The sequence below is a fragment of the Vulpes lagopus genome, chromosome 3 (assembly GCF_018345385.1).
Source record: "Vulpes lagopus strain Blue_001 chromosome 3, ASM1834538v1, whole genome shotgun sequence".
Classification (NCBI taxonomy): Eukaryota; Metazoa; Chordata; class Mammalia; order Carnivora; family Canidae; genus Vulpes; species Vulpes lagopus.
Genome location: NC_054826.1, coordinates 127,384,902 through 127,409,422, shown reverse-complemented (window position 1 = coordinate 127,409,422; position 24,521 = coordinate 127,384,902). Strand labels below are relative to the sequence as shown.

General features: G+C 58.8%; 1 protein-coding gene across 1 annotated transcript; it reads left to right on the top strand.

The window, feature by feature from the left end:
* The first annotated feature begins 237 nt into the window (after positions 1 to 237).
* KCTD5 (potassium channel tetramerization domain containing 5) lies at positions 238 to 22,202 on the top strand. The gene is made up of 6 exons (XM_041749763.1): positions 238 to 525; positions 10,195 to 10,303; positions 11,970 to 12,061; positions 12,865 to 12,960; positions 15,391 to 15,516; positions 21,465 to 22,202. The coding sequence occupies exons 1-6, from the start codon at positions 274 to 276 to the stop codon at positions 21,492 to 21,494; spliced, it is 705 nt and encodes a 234-aa protein (XP_041605697.1). The 5' UTR covers positions 238 to 273; the 3' UTR covers positions 21,495 to 22,202.
* The last annotated feature ends 2,319 nt before the right edge of the window (positions 22,203 to 24,521 follow it).

Genomic DNA, 24,521 nt, shown 5'->3' with positions numbered 1-24,521 from the left:
TCCGCGCCCGGAACCCAGCGTCCGAGCGCCGCACGTGCGGGGGGGTGGGGCGGGGGGGGCGAGGCCGGCGAACCCCCACCCAGCGCTACGCTCGGCTCCGGCCGGAAGGGGGCTCGGCCGGCCGCCTTTCCGGACCGGAACTTCCGCCTGCCGCGTGACACTAGGGCGGGCGCTTTACGAGGGCGGACCCGTGGGCGGGACGGAGCTAGGAAGACGGTATTAAAGGCCGGACGCTTCCGGTGGAGGGGAGCTGTGGCGGGGCTTGCTGGGATCATGGCGGAGAATCACTGCGAGCTGCTGCCGCCGGCCCCGGGCAGCCTCGGGGCGGGGCTAGGGGCCGGCCTGTGCCGCCGCTGCAGCGCGGGGCTCGGCGCCCTGGCCCAGCGCCCCGGCGGCGTGTCCAAGTGGGTCCGGCTCAACGTCGGCGGCACCTACTTCCTCACCACCCGGCAGACGCTGTGCCGGGACCCGAAATCCTTCCTGTACCGTCTGTGCCAGGCCGACCCCGACCTGGACTCGGACAAGGTGAGGGCCGCCCGCCTGCGCGTCCCGGGCCGGGGAGGCGGCTGGCGCCCGAGGTCTAGGGCGCCGTCGGGCGGAGCGCCGCGGCCGCCGACCTGGGGGCGCCGCCTCCTCCCCCTCCTCCCCCTCCTGCTCCCCGGCCCCCGGCCTAGGGGCGCCGCCTCCCCCTCCCCCCCCCCCCGGGCCCCGGGTCCTTGGGGGCCGCTCAGCCCCTGAGTCCCCGCACTTCTCGTTTGCTCGCGTTCCACACGTCCGACCTCGCGGGGGGCGGGGGGGCGACGCGGTGACCTGCGTTCCCCGGTGACTTGCATTTGGAGAGTTGGCGCCCTGTCGTGCCCGCAGGGCAGTGCTGCTGAGCAAAGGGTGCGTGTGCGAAGGGGCAGCGAGGAGCGACGAGCCGGGAGAGCTCGTTGGGGCAGCGACCCCACCGCCCTCCCGACCGGTCGGCGTGCAGCTCGCCTCTCGTCTGACTGAGTGCTCGTGACTATGGTCGGATCCTCACGGACACGGTCTGGATTATCACCTTTGTAAGGCTGGCGTGGCGGAGGAGAAGCTGGTGGGGATCCGTCCGGATTGAAACTCCGGCGGGGCTCTGCTGCGAGAGTACGTGTTCCCTGTATTTATCCCAGGCAGTTCGCAACCTTCTAACTTTCCTGGGGCTTCTCAGTTGAGCGTACATAATTGCACTTGGCGATGCGCCACGCCAGCTCAGCGCTTGCCAGGCGTGCAAGTCAGTCTTCCCAGAAAGATTCCTCTCCCTCTCCAGGTTCCGGAAGGCCACCGAGACCATCCTTGGTGTGGCATGCATGACCTTAGGATCGGGACGCCAGAGCTCCTGAGGTGCCCCAACACCAGGGTCTCCGCTGCCCCTTGAGCTCTCCGCTCTTGGGGGACAGACCTCCCAGAACATGGCATCCTCTCCAGGGCAGAAGTAGGCTTTTGTTTGCTCTGATTCTCCCATTATAGCAGACGGGTATGTTTTACTGTTGGTTTGTTTTAAAACACTGGGCCACAGTGCTTCGTTCACTTGGATTTCTACTCGGGAGATCCTGCTTTGTATGTTGAATCAGATTTTAAATTGTTCTTGTCCATTGGGTTTATTTATTTATTTATTTATTTTGACGCAAAGTCACAAACAGTTGATTCAAAGCCAATTATCTCTACCTTGCGCGGTTAAGGCAGTTCATCCCTTTATCTTACTGCCTCAAAACGACTTAAAACTGCTCTACCGCAGTAACAGTCCTTTGGGGAAGGTGATTAACCCACCAGAACGCACATGAGACGGGTGCCTTTTGTCTGCCTTTTGTCGCCGTCGTCCTGTGCTTACCCACATTTGAGTTCCAAATTGTCAGAGTGAAATTTGGAATGTGAAGGTAACGCAGCAGATACGGTTTCTGTCTCATAAGATAGTTGATAGTAAGGGTTAGGTTTTGTAACAGGCAACAGGAATTTACCAGAAATAGTAATGCGAGTTCACATGGATTATGGGAGGGGAGAATGCTTTACTTCAGATGAGAAACAGCGTGTGAGATACTGGATCCTTCTCAGTCCCCCCCCCCCACCACCACCACCACCACCACCAATTCTGATGAAAGAACATCCCAGAGGTTCACTCCTAGATAATTAGATCCTGAGTAAGAAACCGGAGGCTGAGGGTGGAGGGGAAGGGGTGTTTGGAGGAGTGGGACACCAGTGATTACATGATGGAAGAGAAACAGGATGTTGATTCACTTGTGAAAACCTCGAAGCCCTCACTGCATAGTTAAAATGAATGAAAGCATACCTGGCAGCCGTCCCTAGGGCTGAACGTCAGCACAGACCTGGTGCAGGGTTCCTGCTGGGCACTTGACCCGTGTTCATTGAGCACCTGGGCTGCAGCAAGCTGGTGCTTGGATAAGGGTTGGGTGGGGACATTCAAAGGGGAGATGGGAACCTTGCAGGAACCTGCTGGGTTGGGACTCACTGGGAGAGTGCCTGGAATTTGCTCTTAAACACCACATAAACCTCTGGGAGAGGTGGAGTTGATGGGACCTTTTCTGAAGAAGGCGACAGACAGGTTGTTGGGGAGAATGGGGAGCAGGGCTGCCACTGGGCTTGAGCCTGGGACCAACTCTGGGCTTCAAATCCTTACCCTTTGGTCTCAGTGCTGACTCCGGCCCACTCTGGCCCGCTGGCGGTTCTCTATAGACTGGCCAAGTGTGAATTCTCACTTCCTCCTGGGGCTTCCTCCAGCGGGGCTGTGTCTGGGGTATTCATTTCAAGCAGCTGCCCCTCTGCTGTCTGGGTCATCTTTCTCCCAGGTTCTTGTAAGGGGCGGGCCAGGTATGATCCTCCTTCCTGGAAGTGCTTTGTGAATACTTGCTGTGTGATTCATTTGGGTTAAGTCTCTTGGTAGTCCACGCTACCTGGCCGATTAGGCATTGTTGAAAACAGGTTAGCGTTTGTTCAGAGCTGAATCAGCTTCTGTTTCAGTGTGGAGATGCTTTAGGAGTTAAAAGGGAAACAGGAAATATTGCTACTTGGTGGTTGGAAACCACTGGGATTAAGTAGGATTTGAGGTGGGTTCAGTCTCTGTCACTGAGCCAGGCCCAGAGAAAACCTGAGCTTTTGTCCTTTGACGGGGCCAGGAGGCTTCGGGTTGCAGACGCTGTGGCATCAGATGGGTCTTTGAGGGTTAGGGTGACCACAGTGTTTCTGATGACATGTCACTTGCAGCTTTTGCCTGTGCTCACTCCGGGTGTACTTGGTGTTGGCAAGAGTTTCAGGATTGGGAAGATAGTGGAAGAGATTTTACAGACAGGGCCAAGTGATGAGGGATGTGGGTGGAAGTACAAACTTTTAAGTCACTTGGCAAAAGAAGTGGGGATTCCTTAGAGTGGAAAGAGCAGATATGTTCTGTATAACTAAATCGGAGGCAAGAGGCTAACTTCCCGAATTCTTTAGAGCATCCCAGGCTCCCATGAGCGCCGGGTCGTCCTGACTGAGGCTCTGAGTGGGCGTCCCGAGACTGGGCGCATTTCATTTCACACTTTGGTCAAGGATGTGGCTCTGAGCATGTTCCTAGCCCTGACCACATGCCGTGGTTGGTCTGAGACCCGAGTGGAGGGAGGGGCCCCTGCCCTCCCCCGGCACAGCAGGTGCTGCTGGCGGAGCCCGTGCTGCGTCTACACAGAACACCTAACTGGACGGCCCTGGGACCTGAACCAGCCAGTGAGTCCAGGTCAGAAAGTCCTGGAAAGGGACTTGCCTTGAGGGTGAAGAACTTGCTTCGGGACGTCAGACACAGGCCCTGGGCCTGCAGTTGTCCCACCATCAGCCATCTGAGGGCAGCCTGAGAGGAAATGGTTGTCACTGCAAAGCACTTCCTCTTTCTGCCCACTGCATAGTGACTAGGCTTCGTTCAGAGCAGTGGTCAGAAAACTGTTGTCCGCCTGCCTGATTTTGCAAATTGGGTTTTATGGGAACCCTGAGGTGCTTGCTTGTTCCCAGGGTGTCTGGCCGCTTTCACCTGTGAGGGGATGCTTGGAGGTCCTTTAAAGGAGCTGGCTCTGCACCGAGGGAGGTGTGTGCATGGCCAGGGTGCTCTCACCAGGTCTTAGTTGGGCCGTTCTCCCTGGACTGCAGAGCACCAGAGACATCTGGTCTGGCGCTGGTGTGCCGTGGGTCCTGGGGAGATCGAGTGTCTCCTCTGGTGGCAGAGTTAGACTAAGGCTCAGGCCTGACTTCGACCCAACTTACGTTGCTGTGCGACTTGAGGGTGAGTCAGTGTGCCGCTCCGAGCCGTAGTCACGGAGGAGCTGTGGGAGTTTCGGACCCCATGCCCTGTGCTGGGTCCTTGCAGCAAACAGATGACTCGTGGCCGTTTCTACTTTACTCTGTACTTTGTTTTTATTTTATCTTTATTTTTTAAGATTTTATTTATTCATGAGCAACACAGAGAGAGAGGCAGAGACACAGGCAGAGGGAGAAGCAGGCTCCATGCAGGGAGCCCGACATGGGACTCGATCAAGGTCTCCAGGATCACTCCCCGGGCTGCCCTGTACTTTGTTTTTAAAACGAACGCTTTCTCTCCCCTTCAGAATTTGTTTTTGCTACTGTACGTTTCTGCACATAGTCTCTGAGTCACCACAAACCCTGGTACCTGTAGGTCACTCCTGTGCTCGGCCAGCTGGGAAGTGCGGCGTGTCTCCCGTGCTTCCCTGGTGGCCTCTTCTGCACTCCACCCAGAGCTCCTGGCTGATCTCAGGACGGGCTCAAGGGTGGCTTCCCGATTCCGGAGACTGGAGCATGTGCTCCGGGGTGGGGCACGGCTTCCTGGGCGGGGGGCGGGGGGGCATGGCTTCCTGGGCAGCCACCGTGTTTTCTTGTAAGACTTGAGGTCTTTGAGCCTGGAGAACACAGCTTCAGGATTCTGGTACCATCCGCCCACATGTTTGGAAGAGGCTCAAGGCATCCAAATGTGGGTGTGCACAAGTGTCTCTTCCCATCGTCCACATTCTGGGGGGTTCTAGTTTCCTCAGCAGTGGGGCTTCTAGAATCTTTGCCTGGTTTTGCACGTCAGGCTTGGGTGACGGCAGTTCTGCAGGTGATGAGTTGGGCCAGCTCCGGCAGATAGGCCAAAGTAGGTAAGGGAGAGGCAGGCTGCGCGGGGCGCCGACCATGCCTAGCCACTGCAGTGGGCAGGAGGGAGGGCGGAGGTTGGGTGAGGGAGCGGAGGAGCCATGGGCCTGCCCTTCTGCCCCAGCAGAAAGGGAAGGTAAACTCTGCACCAGATCTGCCAGCAGGGCAAGGGTTAGGAAGAGAGCAGAGGCCACCTGGGAGCCAACAGGGCGATGACTTTGGGGACAGCTGGCAGGGAGGGTTCGAGTGCCTCACGGGAGCCGGGGGCTAAGCATGAACCTCTGGCAAGGCGCCCCTGCTGCAGAGTGTCAGGCTGCCAGCGCGGACTGGTTGTCGCCCTGGGGCCCGGGGACTCCAGGCTTGAGGAGACCTCCCCTCCGAGGCAGTGGAGGAGGGGCACTGCAGCCAGGGACCTTGGGTCATCCCTCTGTGGAGCTTCTGCCCCAACCGACCATGGTTCCCACCTGTTTCCGTCTCTAGTTGAGTCTTTCATGGCAGCAGTTTTATATTATTTTTTTTTTTTAGCAGTTTTACATTAAACACACACGCCACCAAAATAAGTAATGTGACATCTGTGGAGGATTTACGTGCAGGTGTTCTGTAGCTGGAATGTGTCTAGGGAGGGGAGCACCTGAGAAATCCCGGCAGATGGACGGTGCCCTGCCTTGCGACATAAATGTTCATAGCAGCTGTGAGCTGGATGGCTGGCCCTTGGGCTGGCAGGTCCGCTCAGCACCTCCCCAGGACTGTCCCTTTGCCCCAGGGTGACCCAGCACCTGCTGCGGTGTGTGCACAGTTGACGTGGTGTCTCCTCTCAGTGCCTCTGGCTCCTGCCAGACTGAATGGGTCACTCTGAACCACCCCTGTGTAGTCCTGGCTCTCTGGGTCTCCACCTCATCATTTGGAATCGGTGGTGTCTCATCCTCTTCTGGATGGAGGGTTTGACAAACTAGAAAACAAAACAAACAAGAGAATAGAGACTGAAGGTTTTCTGCAGGAATTTGAAAGAGTCATTTAAAATGGGTAGCTTCAGAGTAAAAGCTAAGTATTTCTTATTAGATTCATTGCAGATGCTCGTGTGCAAAGAATTCTGTGCATTTGCATTTAGCTTTTAACGGGGCGATTTAACAGAATTTATCTCCCATTTAACTCAGGACACTCAGCCCTCTTCATTGCCAGTCTCCAGTGGCTGTGCTGCTTCTCTTGCACTGGAGTGGTGCGGTGTCCCATTTCCCGACGTGTTCGTGGAGGCCGTGAAGGTGATGTAATGGGGCCAAGTGCATATGCTCCATAGAGAGCTCTCACGCCAACAGAGTTCTTTTCCATTTAGAATCTTGGTGAGAGTCTGACATCCCTGATCCTCACTCCTCATCACCGTTTCCAGGACCCTGTGGTTGGGCTGAGGGAGAAGCTGGTCCTGAGGGACGAGCAGCCCCCACTTTATCCACAGTGCTTTGCTGGGCAGTGCATTCAATCCTGCCTTAAATGTGTGGGTCAGGTTTTACTTCTGGGCGCAGAGTGGGCAAGGAGAACTCAGCCTTGGGGCTCATTACTGAGTGGTACAGTCATGAGTCTGCCCCTTGCAGAGCTTTACTTCCTACCCAGGGGTATGGGCTAAGGATGCTGGGTGGGCTCAGAAAGGAATGGACGGAGTGGGGCGTGGAGCTCTCTTGGTGGTTTCAAATCAGCCTTATCCACTCCGCCGCCTCCATGTCGGGGCTGCAGGTTAGGTGTCTCCTGGGAGAGCATGTGATGTGGGCTTGGCCCTCCCTTTGCCCACTGGCTCCTCTCGGAAAATGACTGTGCAATCAGGGCTCGTGGCCAGGGCATGATCTCTGTGGTCCGGCAGCCTCCCCGCCTCGGGCCCATGGCCCAGTAGCTCAGCCGGGAAGGTGGGTCCCAGTTGGGGTGGGATCCAGGTGGCCTGGGCATCACTGGGCCACCCTGCTCCCCATGAGCACACTGGCAGCTGCGGGCCACTGGCCCCTGTTGCGTACTCCAGCTTCCCTGGAGCTCCCCGGCCAGCTTCCCTGGAGCTCCCCGGCCAGCTTCCCTGTTAAGCCCTTTAAGGTAGGTGTATATTTTTAAAGCCAGCACTTCACAAGTAGGTCAAACGCTAATTCAGTGAGAAGTGGGGAAGGTTAATAGAGGGAAATGATTTGTCGAGAAAGCAGTCTTAATTCTGGCTCTTTTACAAACAACACAAGAGCAAGAACAAAGCTTGCCATTCCACAAATGTAGCACACGCTTGTTCTATGAATTGAGGACAGGACAGAAAGAGGAGACAAGGGACCCGCGAGTCTTGCCACCAGTCCCGTGCTGCCTGTTGTGTGACCAGACCGGGCTCCTGCCTGCGCGTGCTGGTGCAGTGGAGCTGGCGAGGCCCGCGTGGAGAGCCAGCGGCCGTGCCCCCACCACTCCCCAGTTTCCAGTGTAGGTGTTGCCAAGATGCTTTTCTCTAGGCTTTTGCGTAAGTGAACCTAAGACTTATATTCCGAAGTGAGGTTCCAGGGCTGCATTTCCAGAAGCATGTGAGGTTCTGAGGCCCCTCACATCTCTGTGGGCGCACGCCCACCGCAGTGTTGAAAGTACCTATCTGCAGCCAGCCCTCGGCCGCGCTCGCCAGTGCTAGAGCATGCTGCGCATGCTCAGGTGCTCAGACACGTAGTGTTTATGGAGGTCTTGCCTACATGTGTCTAAGAGTCAGTCTGTGATCATATAGGCAGTTGCCCAAGATAAAGCCTGGTGGAGTTTTGGGGTCTTGGTGTAGGACCCCCACACTGCCTGTGGAAATTGAAACCCCCTCTGACGAGCCCAGTTCAGAGTACTGCATCCTGACGCTGCTGCCTGGCCCCACCTGATCTTGGAATCCTTCTGCTCCAAACAAATCCCCAAGAAGAAACCGGTCCAGGGAGCCCTGGCGGGACTCCATGGGAGAAACCACTTTTGAGTTTCCGTAAGTGCTGCTCCTTGGTGGCAGGGTTGGGCAAGCTGGCTCGTCACTGGCAGGGGGTGGCACGGTCTCCCACGCAAGTCCACTCAGTGAACCCACCATTCTGGGTCCAGGCAGGTGGGCCTCCAGGCAGCCTCAGGAAGAGAGCTCTGTGCTTCCCTTCAGGGCAGGCATGTTGGAGGCAGCGTGAAAACGGCCTCTGGGCTGAGTGCACCACCTCATAACCTGCCCTGTACTGGAGCTCAGGCTTGCTCCGCAAGGGGGGAGCGCAGTGTGATGATGGTCCCTTTGAGCTCATAGTCTGGGCCCGCTGGGGCCTGGGCCCACTGGGATAGGGAGGCCCCCTGGGATGCCCTGAAGGTGGCACAAGCTCTCTCTCCATCTGACCTTGACCTTTTTGCCAGCTTGCCAGTGTCAAGGTAGCAGTGCACTGATGAGTCATTTCTGAGCCTGGTGATGTGCAAATGTCAAGCCCTGGGCTCTTTTCATACCTGGGGGTGGGGTGGGGACGGGCCCCGGACTTCATGTTGTGGCAACACCATCCCTTTCTTTCCAGGCCTTGGTCCCTTCTGGCTACTTTTTGCCAGTAGAAAGACCGGTAGAGCATCCTTCTTCCAAAAGCTGGTCCATGGGGTCCTTGGCCTTGCTTGGGAATAGTAGGGGTCCAGACGGACAGAAGGCAGGGGTCCATGGGGCAGTGTCTGACTTAGATGGTGGGTAGAACACGAGGATGAACTCGGGAGGTCTCTGTGCAGTGGGGACACCGCCTTGGGGGACAGAAGCCCACGGGGGAACAGGCCGTGGCCTGTCCTGGCAGGAGACTGGGCTGAGTGCCCGGGTCCTGCCTGCTGAGCAGCAAGGCTCCAGGTCCCAGCGCCCTAAATGACGATGTAAGAAGAGCAGGGAGCCCTTGGAACCTTCAGGCTCTGCCACCCACAGTCCAGGAGGTGATGCTCCTGGGTGAGAAGTCAGGTCCTAACGCGGGTGTCACTTTGCCGTCAGGATGCCCCCTGGCTCCCTGTGTCGGGTGTCCGTAGGCACAGCACACTCAGGAGCTTCAGATACTCCCACCACCACGCTCGCCCCATAGAGATGCTGACACCGTCCTGCGGGGTCTCAGCTGGTCATGCTCCTGCTGAGGCCCAGGAGCCCCTGCAGCCACTTTCAGACAGGGAGGCCACATCAGCTGTTCCACTGACTTACGGTGTTACCTTGTTGACTCAAAGGGAGGCCTCCCTGGGGCTGCAGGGAGGGGATGTGGGCTTGCCGGAGGAGCAGGATTCGCCACGGGCAGCGGCAGAGAGAGAGATGGTGGCGGGGTCCCTGGTTGCAGGCAACCCTGCTGGAAGGCGGCCTGGGCCAGACCCGCCCAGCAGACCCAGGGCAGATGCGCGGTGTCCCTAGTGCGGTCGGCTCCTAGACGGCCGTGGCTCCCCTTCGCTGGTGGTACCCCCACTGCTGTGCGCAGGTCAGCATGTCCACATCCCTGGGCCAAGCTGTGCTGGGAACTTGCTGGCAACTGAGTAGAGGGCCCTGACCCTCCGGGAGGAACCAGGGCCACCCAGTGTGAGTGAGGTGCCTTCTGAAGGTCTGTTTCGTAGATGCTGCCCATGGGGTGTGGCTCCTTTGGTCAGCAATCCCTGAGGGACCCCGGGGCCACCTTGCCATGGAGGTTAGGCCTCTCCATACAGTCGCTCTTCTGTGTGCTTCGGTCGCACCACCCCCACCCCAGGATCAGAAGGCCCTGCTGTGGGGCCCGGGAGGAGAGTCTGTGTTCACTTACTCATGTTAGTGTTCACAGCGTTCACGTGCATGGAGGCTAAACCGTCCCTCAGCCATGTTTGCGGCTAAGGAGAGGTCCCTACACAGTCCCCTCGCTGCTGAGTAAATAAAGGGAGGTTGACTTGGCCTAGACCCGAGACTGCCGATAGCCAGAGGCCCCCAGAACCCCCTCCCTGCAGAGCCCCAGCGCAGGCTGACGGTGGCTTAAGGGACACACACAACCCCTGTGCCTCCGCACCCCTCTCCGTGTGGCCTGGTGTCACATGTGCAGATCCTTGCCTTCCCATTCAGGACTCACAGGGTTTTGTTTTTTGTAGGATGAAACTGGTGCCTATTTAATCGACAGAGACCCCACATACTTTGGGCCTGTGCTGAACTACTTGAGACACGGGAAGCTGGTCATTAACAAAGACCTCGCAGAGGAAGGTGAGTTGGGAACGGGAGTCCCAGTGGACAGGTTGGTCACTTAAGACAACAGACCCCTCAGCCCGAGCTGGCCAAGGAGCAGGCCCTGCACATCCTCCCCTGCAGAAATCCCACATGCCTGCGTCCCCTCACTGCTTCAAGGCTGCCTCTCACACATGTCCCCCGGGGCAGCAGGCGCTTGTCTCCAGGAGGGGAGGCTGCTGGCCGGGGTGGTCTATCAGGACTGCTGTCACCAGGGGGACAGGTCACCTGGGCTGTGGACCGCTTCAGGAGCCTAGTTAGCAAGGCTGCTGGGGCCAGGGCTCCTGCCATGGAAGGCTGCTCGCTTTCACGGCTGCTTTGGTTCAGGCAGTCTTGGACACACCTGCCAGGTGAATCTCGGTGCTCCCTGGTCTCAGTGTGCTCTCTTTCCAAGGCACCACCGTACCCTCACCTCTGAGCTCTGCCTGTTCTCAAGCCTTCCAGCGCTCAGAGCAGCCAGTAGGGAGCTCATCAGTCAGGGAGGCCCTGGGCGGTCCAGGCGCTTCCATCCAGCGTGTGCTCTGGCTCCTACAGGGACTGAGGTCCTGTAGCAACCACCGGGACTGAAGTGGGCTCGCTCCTTGCCACTTCCTGGTGTGCTTCTCTCCTGGGCCTCCAGACCCAAGCCTGCATCTTGCGAAGGGGCCTTCTGCATGCACGTGCGCTCACGTTGTTTGGGGCGCCTTCCTCTGTGCTGTTTGTGGAGCCCTTTAGTTCTAGACTAAACTTCACAGCCCGATCCTGGGACAGTGTGCTCAGAGGCAGGTGCTTTCTGGGGACAGGCCCCTGCCACCCTGCCTCATCACCTGCCTCCTGACCAACCTCGATATCATGCTTTCGGAAGGGTCCATGGTGGCTGCCAGCTCAGTGTGTGGATGGTCCTGGTGCCCACTCGCAAGGCCTCTCAGTCCCCACCCACAGGTCTGAGGCGATGGCCGACAGGATGGCACCAGGTCTGCATTTCATCACTGACATGGCCACACGCCATCCTGAGAAGTGACATTGTAGGTACAGCTGCTCACCCCCAGGCGCCCCCTCTGACTGTGCTGTCTGGACACATGGTTAGGGCGCAGCCCAAGCTGCTGGCGCTGCTGGCGTGGGGACACGGCATAGAGTGAGGCCTGGCCAGGGTGGCCAGCACGGCCCTTCCGGAACCCCTGGGAGGGGTCCTGGGACTGGAGAGTCCCTGAATAGGTGGAGCACACGTGGCAGCCTTGGGGAAGAAAGGCAGCCCTAAACTGGCAAGAGTCCTAGAGCTGGGAGCCGCACTCTCAACCGCTCGGCTTACAGTTGAATGGGGAAACTGAGGCACCAAATGATAGACCTGTACAAAGCTACCCACCAAGCCCGGGCCTCACGTGAGGGCAGCAGGTGGTCCGCAGGCTGTGGGGAGGTCTCCAAGTTCTGTCCAGGGGCGTCCAGGGAAAAGCTGGGATAGATGCATGTGGGACTGTGTGCCCAGCCGGTCACCTAGAGTGGCACATGCCAGGAGTGTGTGCAGGAAATGTGCCCTCTGCCCTTAATCCTGGGGCACCCCGCCCAGAGCCAGCATGTCTGCACATGGGGCTGTGGGGTCCACGGTAGGATGCGGGCGAGACATTTATTTTTGGATCTGGTAAAAATTAGTTATTTTTCTCTATTCTAGGAGTGTTGGAGGAAGCGGAATTTTACAATATCACCTCACTAATAAAACTTGTAAAGGACAAAATTAGAGAACGAGACAGCAAAACCTCCCAGGTAAGACCAGTGACTAATAGGCCTGCTGCTTCCGAGGCCCACCACGTAGGCACAGTTCGCTCCCCTCCCTTCCTGCCCTTCGTGCTGACCAGGGCCAGCCTGTGCTGCTTCCCCTTCGTCCAGCTGTCCCGTCAGTGGCTAGCATGACCCAGCTGGGCAGAGCACCCATCTGAGTGCTGGGGGCAGGGGAGTCCCTCCTCAGGGCCTGGGCTGAGAGCACCAGTGTCATTCACTGTCACAAGTGAGGCTATGACCATTACGGCATGAGCCACTGCCACCATGTCGTGGTCACTCTTGTGCTATCATGGCCGCCGCTGCAGCCTGCCAGAGGAGCAGCTCTGCGAGATCAGGCTTCTGGCGGGCAAGTCCCGAGGTGCTTTTAGCACCAGAGGCTGCGCCTGGAGCACAACTCGGAGGTCGGTGGGTGGGCGCAGCAGGTGACACACCAGCTTTTCGGAAGCCACGCCGCCATCCCCTCCTGGCTGCCTTTGCTTGCGGGCACAGTCTTGGCGTGCTCATGTCTAGCCCAGGGTGCTGTCAGGGTTTCAGGAGCATGACTCACTGAATTTTGCAATTTAGAAATAGAAACATGTTTGGTGGCAGATGAGGAGTAGAAGATGTTTTTCCGAAGGCACCTCTTCGGCCTGTTTTGCTTTGTTGGATGATGGGCGGGGGGGTGTCACTCTGTGTGCCACGACCTGAGCCCGAGGGGTGTCATCCTCCCCTGCGTCATCTGCAGGGCTGTCCCCGGACTTGGCAGGGGGCATGCAGGGCCTGTCTCAGCTGCAGCTGTCATCATACAGGTGCCGGTGAAGCACGTATACCGTGTGCTGCAGTGTCAGGAGGAGGAGCTCACCCAGATGGTGTCCACCATGTCTGATGGCTGGAAGTTTGAGCAGGTGAGGCCCCACCCCTCCAGCAGGGTTGCCATGAGCCTGCTGCCTCCAGGGACTGGTAATGAGGTGTCGGTGGAGTTGTGCCCCATCCTGATTGGATCGGTCACGGATGTTGGGGGGGTGGAGTTGTGCTGGAGCCCACCCTTCTCTCTTGGTTACCCTTCCTCACCTGAGCCTGTACTTCGCGGGGACTGCTCTCTGGGCTTCCACCTGGCCTCTCCGTGTGTGTGGGATCGACAGCCTGAGCGCATCCCGGCCTGGCCCTGCCCTCCTGTCCCCTCACATCCCCTCCCATGCTGGCTGAGCAGATGGTGGCCTGGGCTCCTTTGTGCTGCAGTTGGCACAGATGCCCTTCCCAGCGGGGCTGCTCTGTGGCCCCCCGGTCCCCTTCCTGCCCTCGGCTCTGGCGCAGCTGTGCCCTCCACTTTCCTGGCCTGACATGAGGATGTGGGAGTGCCCTTCCTTTTGTGGAGCCCCTGCTCCCAGCCTGCACAGCTGCTGCCCACTGGCTGTGGGCCTGTGAGCACGTCCAGGATGCTCGCTGATTGCTAGTACCTTTTCTACAAACTTCTCACTGCTCCCAGCCCCCAGCCCCAGGTAGCACCTGCCCTGGTGGCCAGGGCCCCTCGGGCCTCTGAGTGTTGCTGGCTTCCATCCCACACAGGTTCTGGCCGCAGTGAGCAGTCCTGCCCGGAGGGAGGGCGGGAAATTACAGGCTCACCCCAGGCTCCTTTCTAAAGGCCACACCTTTTCTGTGGGTCTTTTGGAACAGTGGATCACACTGTAGAGCATGCTTGGCATCCCCTTAAAATGTAACTAAGACAGCTGTGGTGTTTGCATCCTCCCTCCAATCGGGGGAGGGTAGCAGAGTGAATGGCTGGTCTGGAGGGACGCACGTCCCGTCCCATGCCCCTCGTGTGCTCCCTCACCGTGCAGCCTGGAGAAGGGCTGGGGACACAGGAGCTGTAGGTACCAGTCGGGGTGTTGGCCTGGGTCCCCCTCACTTGGAGCAAGGTTCCTCTGTAGCTCTCGCTGAGAGGGAGAATCTGCTGCGTGAGCCTCTGTCTTCTATCTGTGCTCGGCCTGAGGCTTTGTCCTTAGCTCCTCTGGAAGATCCCAAGTCCGTTGCACAAGCCAGGTTCCTCTCGTCCCTGAGTCTTACCTGTTTTGCCTAGTTTGTCCCTGGAGGGTGTCTTCCCAGTTCTTGCCGGTAAAGCTCCAGAGCCAGTCCTGTTCGAGGAGAAATGCTCTACTTCCCAGAAGTAGGAGTTGGAACTGCTGTGGGTAAGAGCCCAGAACCCTAAGGGGTTGTGGGCGCCAAGCGCAGGGCCCTCGATGAGACTCACGTGCCTTGTGAGAGAACGTCGTCTGCGTGCAGACGGCCCTCTCAGTGGCTGCACACCCACAGCTCAGTCTGCACCCAGAGCCGCCCCTCTTCCGCCCAGGGTTCACAGGTGCCAGGGCACATCTCTCCAGGGATATCCGTGAACCCAGAACGACCTCCCAGAGAGGCGGGAGAACACGCCGGCCGCTGTGCTCTCCCGTCTCTGGCCACACAGGCGTGCTGCCCAGCACACTCTCCTTGCTCAGCCTTGCCTGCTGCCCCCACGCTGCCGCTCTGTTGCCTCTGTCCCTGGCGGCCTCCAGCGTGTGTGGCCAAGGAACGAGGGCCCTTCAAGGCACTTGTCAGCTCAGTAATTCTGCCCTGGGAAGCCTCACTAGTCTGAGGCTTCCTTTGGACTCATTTTGCATTTAAATGCGCATGAGCAGGCGGGTCATCTGTGCATGTGTCTGCCTGTCACAGGGCTCCCACACAGCTGAGCCTGCGGAGAGTGGAAGCCGCAGCTCACCCGCGTCCATCTGTGAGATCCAGGCTCCCGCACCCCGGCCCCGCCGGCCCCCCCCCCACGCCAAGTGTGCCCTTCCAGGTTAATGGCCCTGCTGGGAGGAGGTCGGCCCTGCCTTCCCCTCAGAAGGCCTGGTGGCTGCAGCAGGAACAGGCACAGCGTGTGGGAGCTCACCTTCCCGTGTGCCCAACCCGTGTGAAGGGATCGGCCCTACACTGAAGGCCGTGACGCCCCCCACCTGCTCTGAGCCAGCCGCCACTGCCCCCCCCCACCTCCCAGCACCAGGCCCCCACTCCTGTGGGCCCCACTGGAACCCCGAGAGAGCTGAGTGGCCCAGCCGAGATGGCCCGTCGCATGCGTGGTGCACATGTAGGGGTGGCCCGCACACATGTGTGCCCTGTGTACACGTGTTTGGGATTTCATTTTCTGTGAGTTCATTAGAAACCTCGAGGCGGAACCCTGTTCCTTAATCTCTGCGGTGCCGGTTGGCACTGGCGCAGGTTTGCGGGCTATAGTCCCCCGCTGGCGGGTGGGCTGGACACATGTGCAGCACTCATCCCCACGCCGCGCTCTTCTCTCCTCGCAGCTGGTCAGCATCGGCTCTTCCTACAACTACGGGAGCGAGGACCAGGCGGAGTTCCTCTGTGTGGTCTCCAAGGAGCTGCACAACTCCCCGTACGGCACAGCGAGTGAGCCCAGTGAGAAAGCCAAGGTGGGTGACCACAGGCGGGTGGGCACTGGGCCTGCAGTGGGGCCCACGCACCTCATGCTCTTATCTCTGGTCACAGGTTCTCGCCTGACGTATCAGAAGCAGAGCCTGGGAGGGAAGGAAGGACCCGTGGGTCCCATGGGCCGTCGGTGGGCAGAGTGCCATGGGTGATGGAGGGGTCTTTGAGCACAGGCCACCCCTTGAGGCGAGATTCTGGGGCTTCCACAGCCCCCTGCCAACACCTTCAGGCAGGCAGAGCTGCTTCTGCAAGTTTGTCTTCTAAGTGATGCTGTGGTGGGCTGTTTTCCCAGGGACTGGGGACATCAGGGCTGGAGAGTGGGGGCCCCCCGCGTGGCACCTGCCTTAGCCACATCCACCCTGGTCTTGGGAGTCTTGTTTGGTTTGTAAAAGGAGCAGATCCTGCAGATGATATGATTTTCAGACTCCTGGGAGCGTGGCCTCAGCAAGGCACCAGCATGGACTGATCCCTGTATAAACGGCACCGGCTCCCTCTGGGTGTTGGCTCTTCCGTCGCCCCAGGAGGGCAGGTGCAAACAGGGTGCGCGCAGGGACGGCCGTGCTGCTCGTTTTCAGGTTAGTTTCATGACCAGAGCAGCAGCTGGCATGTCCTCTGGGGTCACTGATTCCAGATGCTTCTGCCCATGGCTGGCTCCACCCAGCAGCACTCCTGGGCCCTGGAGCCAGCTCTGCAGGGGTACCAAGAAAGGGGGTAGGGCTCTGTGGCGGGCGCCCCGGGTGAAGGCTCTGGGCCACAGGGCACTTGAATGAGTGCAGGAAAAGACCAGAACCCAATGGATTTTAACTGATGTCATTAATTGGAGGCTCCTGATTCTTCCTCAGATTCTCAGCCATCCCAGGTGGCCTCTGGTCGATGCCACTCGCCCAGAACTGCCCTGTGACCCTTTCAGGGCCTTAGAGGTGTCGGCTTTGGAACAGACAGCAGTGCCCCCACGTATGTTAGCCTTCCCGAGGTGGCCGTCTTCACGGGGCTCGTGGCAGCTTGTCCTCACAGCATGAGGAAGTCGGGTGTCTTCACGGTGGGGCGATTGTCCAGTACCCAGGATGTCCCCACCCTGGCCCGTAGCACCGTAGCTGCACCCGTGGCGTTGAGGCCACTCCGCCTCCCACCTGGGTCAGGACCACATTGACAGTGCTGGGCCTGGGGATGTGCTGCCCATTGAGTCTTGGGTGACCGAGCCCCCCGAGCCCCCAGCCTCATAAGGAAGCACATTTCTTTGAGCAGTTGCAGAATTCTGTAAGTTGTTCATTTTTAGAGACTTTGATGTTTGAACTTGGAAGGTTTTACCGGGGTGGCCTCCTGAGCTCACTTCCCTCCGGTGGCTTTTCTGCTGCAGAAAGGGTACGTCTGTGCTCTGAGGAAGCTCCAGGCACGACCACAAATCCCTTTGCTTTTGAAAATGTAGCCCTGTTTTTCTCTCCAAAAATACCTGGGTCTGAAGTGTGATAGCTGCTTTGGTTTCTAAATGAGGGCCGTGCCGGGAGCTCCCCAGGAGGCCAAACGTGGTCGGGGTCCCCGGAACACCATGGAAAACCATCAGGGCTGGATTAGGGGTTGTGACTGGGGACACCGTGTGCAGCCTGGTTGTAGCAGTGCTGCACCCGTGAGGGTGGCAAGTGTCAGCCTCCCGGCTCCGGGTAGGCGTCAGGCAGGGAGCTTAGTGATTAGTGAGGACAATGGTCCACACGAGGGTGGCTCGCTTCCACCGCCAGCCGCCAGCTCAGGGGCTTCCCAGACCCCTCCGCCCATCCGAGATTTGCTGGGAAGGCTTGCAGAACTCTCTGACTGAGGGGACGCTGGGGTGTGGTTTGTCGTCAGGAGTACAGAGAGCGAGGGCTCAGGTCCAGCAGGGCAGAGCATGGGGCGGAGGCCCGGAGACCTGTCAGGTGAGGGCTCCTCTGCAGGGTCTTGACAGGCGCTAGCACGCAGAACATTGTCCACCAGGGATGTCACCCACCTCCGTGTCCAGGGATTTTACTGCTCTTGGTGACAGACGAGATCGATTGATAACTGATGGATGACTGCCTGTTTGATCAGTTTCCTGTTCCCTGGCCAACTGACCTCACCCCTCTCACGTTCTTAGACCGTCCACTGTGGCCCGGAGGTCACTGCCTCTCTGGAGCCAGCAGTAAAGGCCACACCTCTATTGGGGCAAGGTTCAGTTCCTCACTAGAAAGAGGGAGGGCAGAGTAGAACCCTGGGAGTGCCAGGCTCAGGAACGATTGGGTGCTTTCCTCTGTGGCATGTCTGCACGTGTGGGTTCAGGACCCAGGACCCCCGACACGAGGCTGGTCCGCCTGTGCAGAGGGCAGAGGGCGTTCCTGCCCCCGAGCACCCACACTTGCCACCACCTTGGGGAAACGGCCTCTGTGGGTGGGCTCCCCAGCCGCCACCCCATCCCAGCCTGCACTGACGGTGCCCTCTCTTCTTCTCCCTTGCCGCATGCTGCGTGCCGAGCCAGAGTGACGACGAGGAGACGGGTCACGATGGGGATGACTCAGATTAAGTGTAAATGTCATGGTGAGCTCTGTCACCCTTGCATTGACCACTCACCTTAGCCTCCTTGACCCCAGCCCTTCCTCCGCTGCACTTTCCCATACCTGTAGTGGACAGAGAACCTTCTGCGCTAGAAGCTGACTGTAGATCTCTGGTGGAGCCAGCTGTCTAGGGTGGGGCTATCGTCTGTTTCCTTTAGGATGTCCACGTGGGTGGCCTTGGGACCCAGGCTGGGGTGCACAAGAACCCCATGTGTCAGTCGCTGAAAGGACCTCATCGCTGTGGATGTCAGTGGGCAAGGACACAGGCCTACCCATCCTGTCACAATGCCACGGACTCAGGGCCACACAGCCAGGGCTGTGCCTTAGGTGGGGACCTCAGTCCTGACACCAAAGCCTCAGGAGTGGGATGCTGATAGAGAGGAGTCTCTGACGACCTTCTCTCTGTTTGCCCTGTGATGAAGGGCTCTGCGAATACATCCTGGTCCCCCACTGCTGCTCACATCCCTGCTGTGTCCCATCCCTCTTCCCACTGTCCAGGTCCAGAGCCCAGCTGTGCTCACCATTAGCAAGGGCCACCTGTTCTGTGCCCTCATCTTGCACACGGGGAGTCGAGGCCCAGAGAGGGCAGGTTGTAGGTGGGCAAGCCACACATCATCCATGGTGCTCCCCTGCTCCCTCCAGAGTCCTCCCTCCCTACCCCTGTCATGGACCAAGCCGTGCAGATTGGGGGCTCCTCAGCCTCTGCTCTGGGAGCTCAGGAAAGGCATGTGGCCAGCCAAGCCCTGAAAGGTTGACCATCCCGCTGTGAGAGGTCTGGACTGGAGATTGCAAAATAAGAGTGGCATTTACGTTTTCAGTTATCTTTTTGATGATTTATACAACGTTCTCAGTCTTGCCTCTTGATCCACCCGTCTTCAAGTATTTGTCACCTGGCTCTCCAGGAGTTTACCAAGCCTTGGTCTGGATGAGCACAGGCCAGGAGATAGGCAAAATGAGTCCCATCTGTTGCTTCAAACTTCTTAGTAGCCACGTTGAGAAAGTCAAAAGAAACTTGAATATAAGCTAACAGTATTGATTCAGCACCTGGAGAACCTCCAAAATCATGGGGGTGTTTTGCTTTCATCACTCAAGACTCCAACCCGGTGTGTAGTTTGTGTCTGTGGCCCAGCTCTGCTGGGAGTGGTCACTCCTCGGGCTCAGCAGCCTCGTGCGCAGCAGGCACCAACCTGGCCCGGCTGGAAAGTGAGTGGTGCTAGCAGCCTGTGGTCAGAGCCCGGCTGTACCCTGGGGGAACCCGTGTGAGCACAGGGGAACCAGCTTATGCAGAAGCCACATCTGTGGCCCCAACTCACTGGGCTGTGGGAGGGGAGGTGCGGGCTGGTCGTGGAGCAGCCCTGGGGTGGGCCCTGCCTTCGCATGATGACACGGTGCACCTGCCTGGGCATGTTAGGCTGTGCTACTCAAGGGACACATCTGGTCCCTGTGGTCGGCTCAGGCCCCGCCTTGGGAGGCAGCCCGGGGAAGAGGCTTTCCCCGGCAGATGGGGTTGTGGCTAACACAGGCCCTAGGGGTGGTGTTCCATCCTCATCAGGAGGTAGTTATTGGGGCTCACTCTGGTGGGCGGCATTCCAGTTGCTTGGGCTTCATCCTCTCCACTGTGGACTCAGAAACTCTCCTCAGCACGGTTTCCAGCTTGCCCTGCAAACAGCAAAGATGACGGGACTGGGGCCAGCACCGTAGGAACAGTGGGGACCTGCGAGGGCCGATGGAGTGCATGTGACCCTCCTGCGTCAACTCCCCCAGACCACATCCCTCTGATAGGGGTCTCCTGGACTTTTCCCTAAACCTAGGGGCCTGAGGAGGGATGTTCAATCTGGGGCGCTGCTTCTCCATCACAGATGAGGCTGCACCTTACAGGGAGTGAAGCGGGGTCCCAGGAGATGGGCACAGTGGGCAGGAGAGCATGAGAACATGTCAGGCAGCTGTCCTGGAGCCCTCGGAGCTTTGGCGGGCACATCCAGGGGCTGGCAGGGACGTGTAGGGCACCAGGGCACAGGCTGGAGTGACCCTCAACAACCTGTGCCTTCCTGAGTGGTTCAGAACAAGTGTTTCATGGATATGAGTGCCCAGGGCCTCTGCTCCTGTGACTACAGTGTCCTGGGCAGCCACCCTGGCCTGGGAGCAGGAGGGCGAGGCCTCACTGGGAGGCAGGGAGCCTCTTTCTGGCCAGAGTGTCTCTGTGGACCTGGTCTTGGTGTGAGCAGCCTGGTACCTCCCAGGGCACAGTCCCACGCTGTGCGCATGTCCAGGGCTCAGAAACGGTGTTCCTAGAGCCCCATCTCTCTCAGCTCTGGCATTCAGGCAGAAGATGCCCCCTGGAGGCTCGCTTTCACATTGCCTCGTACAGCACTGGCCTTGGCTGGGTTGAGCCAAGCTGGGACTTGGGCTGTTTCTCGTGGTTCCCTGGTGCTTTGTAGCCATACTGCGCATATGGATTGAAACAGCAAGAGATGTACGGACTCTAAAGCCCCCACCTGGGGACACAGTGGTTCGTTCCCCTCCACCTGGGCTGCGTGGGGTTCAACTCTCCAGGGGTTGGCCAGTGCTCAGACCTCTAGAAGCCCCCAGCCTGGTTTGGGGGTGGACAGGATACACAGATCCTGGGGCTGAAGGAAGTTGGGGGCTCTGCTCTGTCCCTGAGATGCCGAGGGGGAGGGAGGAGGACAGGGCCAGGCATGGTGGCCAAGAGGCCATGGACTCTGCAGGGGCTGGTGCCCTTGAGGCAGGGAGGCCAGCGCACTGAGGAGCACGATGTGAGTCCTGCAGGCTGAACCGGCGGGTATGGAGGTGATGGGGTAGTTCTGGGAACTCAAGTCTGTGGGTTGTGAGGCTCAGGCCGGGTTTGTGACGGGTGTGAAGAGGAACGGGTTGAGGTGGGGACCGCTGGTGCCTGAGGGCGCTGGCTGTACACACGTCTGCAGCCCAGATCTATGTAGGCTGGAGCCTCGGGGGTTGTTGCCTCTCAGGTGAGCTGTTGAACCCCCAGGTGGGCTCTGTCACCCACAGAAGGCAAGCAAGGACAGCCATCAGGGGAGCTGGCTGCCAGGAACCTCTGGGCGCTTAATAAGGAGCCATGACCCCCACCCGTGTCTCAGGCTGGCTGCTGTGATGGGAGGTCTTGGGCTGGGATGGAGAGCTGGAGGGCAGGCTCCGCAGCAAGGGTCTGCGCCTGCTGGCTGGGCCGACTTCCAGCCTGTGCTTGGCCCCCTTAGCCACCTGCAGGCAGACTTAAGGTCTCGGGCCCTGCTCCCGGAGCAGGTGCTTCGCTTCAGGGCCTTGTGGCTCCCAGCTGGCCACAAGGTGCAGCCCCATGCAGCACCCAGGTCCTCATTGTCTGTGTTTGGCATTTTCAGATTTTGCAAGAACGGGGTTCAAGGATGTGAGAAGCACAGTGTTGACAGCTGAAGAAACATTTTATCTTGTTCCAAGTTGCAACGATCTGCCATGTGGAGGAAGCTTGGCCGTGAGAAGAAACCTGCGTTTGACAATTTCTCTATAGAGATCTGGGTGTGGATCCTTTTTTGCCTCTGAGGTGGGTGGTGCGAGACGGGACCACCTGTCTGGGACTGGGTGTCCCCACTCGGAGCAGGCATGCTGGCCAGGTGGATGTCCCCCTGGGGGCCTCCGCTGGGTGTTCCCCATGCTGCATGGGCCTGAGGCGGGAAGCTTCCAGCCAACCCCTGTAATCACCGAAGATCATTTAAAGGACAGCGCTCTTGGTGCTAACATAACATAAACAGTCTATGACAGAGCCTGGGCCTTGCTGGTAGGAAGTGGCTGCAGCGCCGTGGCCACAGGCTCTGGGTGCCCACTGGTCACCCACGTGCACCAGGCCCTGGTCCTTGGGTCAGGGAGTCCACTCTGCCTTCCTGGTGGAAGAGGTTGGCAGTTTCTTGCAGCCCCAGCGGGTGCCTCCTGAGAGAGGCGGCCCCCGCATGTTCACTACTTCCCGGGCCTCAGCCCCGAGACCCGGCCTCCTTCAGAGCCAGGCTCCCCCTGCCTGACCACGTTGGGAACAGTCGAGGCTTCTCCACTTACATTTTCCAGGCAAGAGAACTTTGCATCCCTTCTTCCCCAGTGTGGACAGACAACCCAGCGTTTGTACTTTTTAGAGATGCCTGAAAGTGTTGCTGCATTTTGGACTAATGTGTTAAGTCATTGAAGGGGAGGTAGATGCTTGTTGGGTTTGGCCCAGCCTCGGGCCTGGGGGGGAGCTGTTGCCCGTCAGTGCCTTTGTCTCGCCTCGGATAGAGGTCCTGGGATGGAGGTTGGGGTGGAGGCCTGTCCACCTGGCTCCCGGAGCTGAGACTCCCGGTCACCCTGAAAACCGGATGTTTACAATGCATCACAAATCTCTCCCTCTTGCCAGCTCACTCGTCTTCTTTGTCTAACTATGCAGTTCTCTCTGGGGTTTGGGGTGTTTGAGACTTACACGTTCTGCACGGGCTCTGCCCACAGGACATGACGTTGGACCTACTAGAATCCCTGTAAAAAGCGCTGCTCGCATGCTTTGAGGACAGACCTTTCCTAGCTGTCGGGGGGCTGCAGGCGGGCAGCTCTCCGCTTCCTTGCCGGGGCCGCCGGGCGCTCTGACCGCCGCCGAGCGGGGCGGAGGCTCGGGCGTGCCTAATTTCCAGGGCTTCCGGAGGCTTGTCGCCTGTGTCCTCTTTTTTGCCAATAACCTGATTAACCAAGTTCTCCGGCACCTGGGACTTACCTCCTCCTTCCTGTGAGGTCTATTGTCTCTTGTTAAATGTTTGGCTTCACATTCATCGCAGTCTTTCTGGAGGACACATTTGGGCCCGGCAACCGTCCCCCCAGGGTGCCCGGGGTGGGGGCAGCCCCGCGTTGGCCTCGGGGTGAACCTGTGTGCGCTGTTGGCCACGTGGCGTCGTTTGATTTGTGATCTTGACATAATAGATAGGCTTGTGGTTTTTTAATTTAAAGATATTAAGACTTAATTCACTAAAATTTATTCTGAGGGGATATTTATACTTTTATACTTTTTTAGGTATCCGTATTTTATCAGCTTACAGTTTAATGCCTAAGTTTCCCCTGAAAATAGCAAATAAAATTGTGTATTTATGAATGAGAACAACTGTTAGTGTCTCAAAGCGCACAGAGGAGCCGCTGCTGCAGAAGCGCTGACCTGGGCTCGTGGTGGCCGTCCGCCTGCCTGTCTGGCAGCCATCTGCATGTCGGGCGCCCACGAGGGCCCGGGGAGCACCGGGGCTGGCACAGCAGAGCGGCACATGCCCGTCTCCCACCTCGGCCGTGCCAGCGCCACCACCTCACCTACCTCTTGCTGGCATCCTGCCCCATCCCTGGGGACAAAGGAGATCGTCTTCTAGTGACATTGTGAGGCACTCATGGCTCGTCATGCCAAGGGTGCACACCTGTCTGTCCCACTCTACTCCCCATGCTGGCTGCTCTCGGTGATCCTAAGGTGCAGGGCGCCACCCAAACCCCTAGTCTTCTCTGGTGACCATCCTGTTTGCTGGGGTCTCGGGCGTTTGCCTTGCTGGCCCAGGCTGGGAGGTGGGCTGCGGGGGCACTGAGCTCTCGTGCTCAGTGTACAGTCGGGGGCATGGGGAGAGGACTCTAAATTCTGCTTCAGAGAGTTTGCTTTCTGCACAGACAGCAGTTGGCACCTTCCGGCTCTGCTCCTGACAGCAGATCTGAACCTGTCTCCTGTCCACGTGCAGGGCTGGATGGGACCCGGCCACCCAGCCCAGGTCCCAAGACTGAGGGCCCTTCCTCTGGGTCTGCCGGGCTGGGAGGCCTCCAGCCGGCCTGCTGCAGGGGGGTGTGGAGGGCACAGCTCCCTGAGGGCAGGACAGAGGGAGGCGGGCGCGTGGAGGCACCTGGGGTGCTGGGCCCCAGGTGTGGACTTCCCTGCTCAGCTGCAGCCCCTGGAAAGGTCGGCCCCTCTTCTTGATTCACCTGTGGGCTGCTGTGCTTGTCCCCCTCCAGGTGGGCTTTGCGTCGTGGGCCCCCAGCCTAGGTCAGTGGACAGTCTCCCAGTCTGTGTGCTATCTGAGGCGCAGCTTGGCAGCAACGTGTCCCCCCAGCCAGGGTGGGAGAAGGGACTGTGACAGCAGAGCAGTCTCTCTCCTCAGCCCTTGTCCCAGCACACATCACTTGCTGTGTCAACTGCATGAAATAAACCTGCTCTCCTTTTAAATCCCTAGTCTCCGCGAGAGTGTTTTCTCCTCCACTCTCTTGAATATCTGCCCTCGGTCTGGGTGGGCCCAAGTTTGGGGAGCCCAGGGGATGGAAACTGTGCCTAGAGTCACATGCTGGCCACCGTCCCACACAGGAGCTCCCAGCCTAGCTCGGTGGGGTGTCCTGGCATCTGTGCCCGGAAGGACCCTGACCAGACCCCTGCCCTGTAGCAGAGGCAAGAGGAT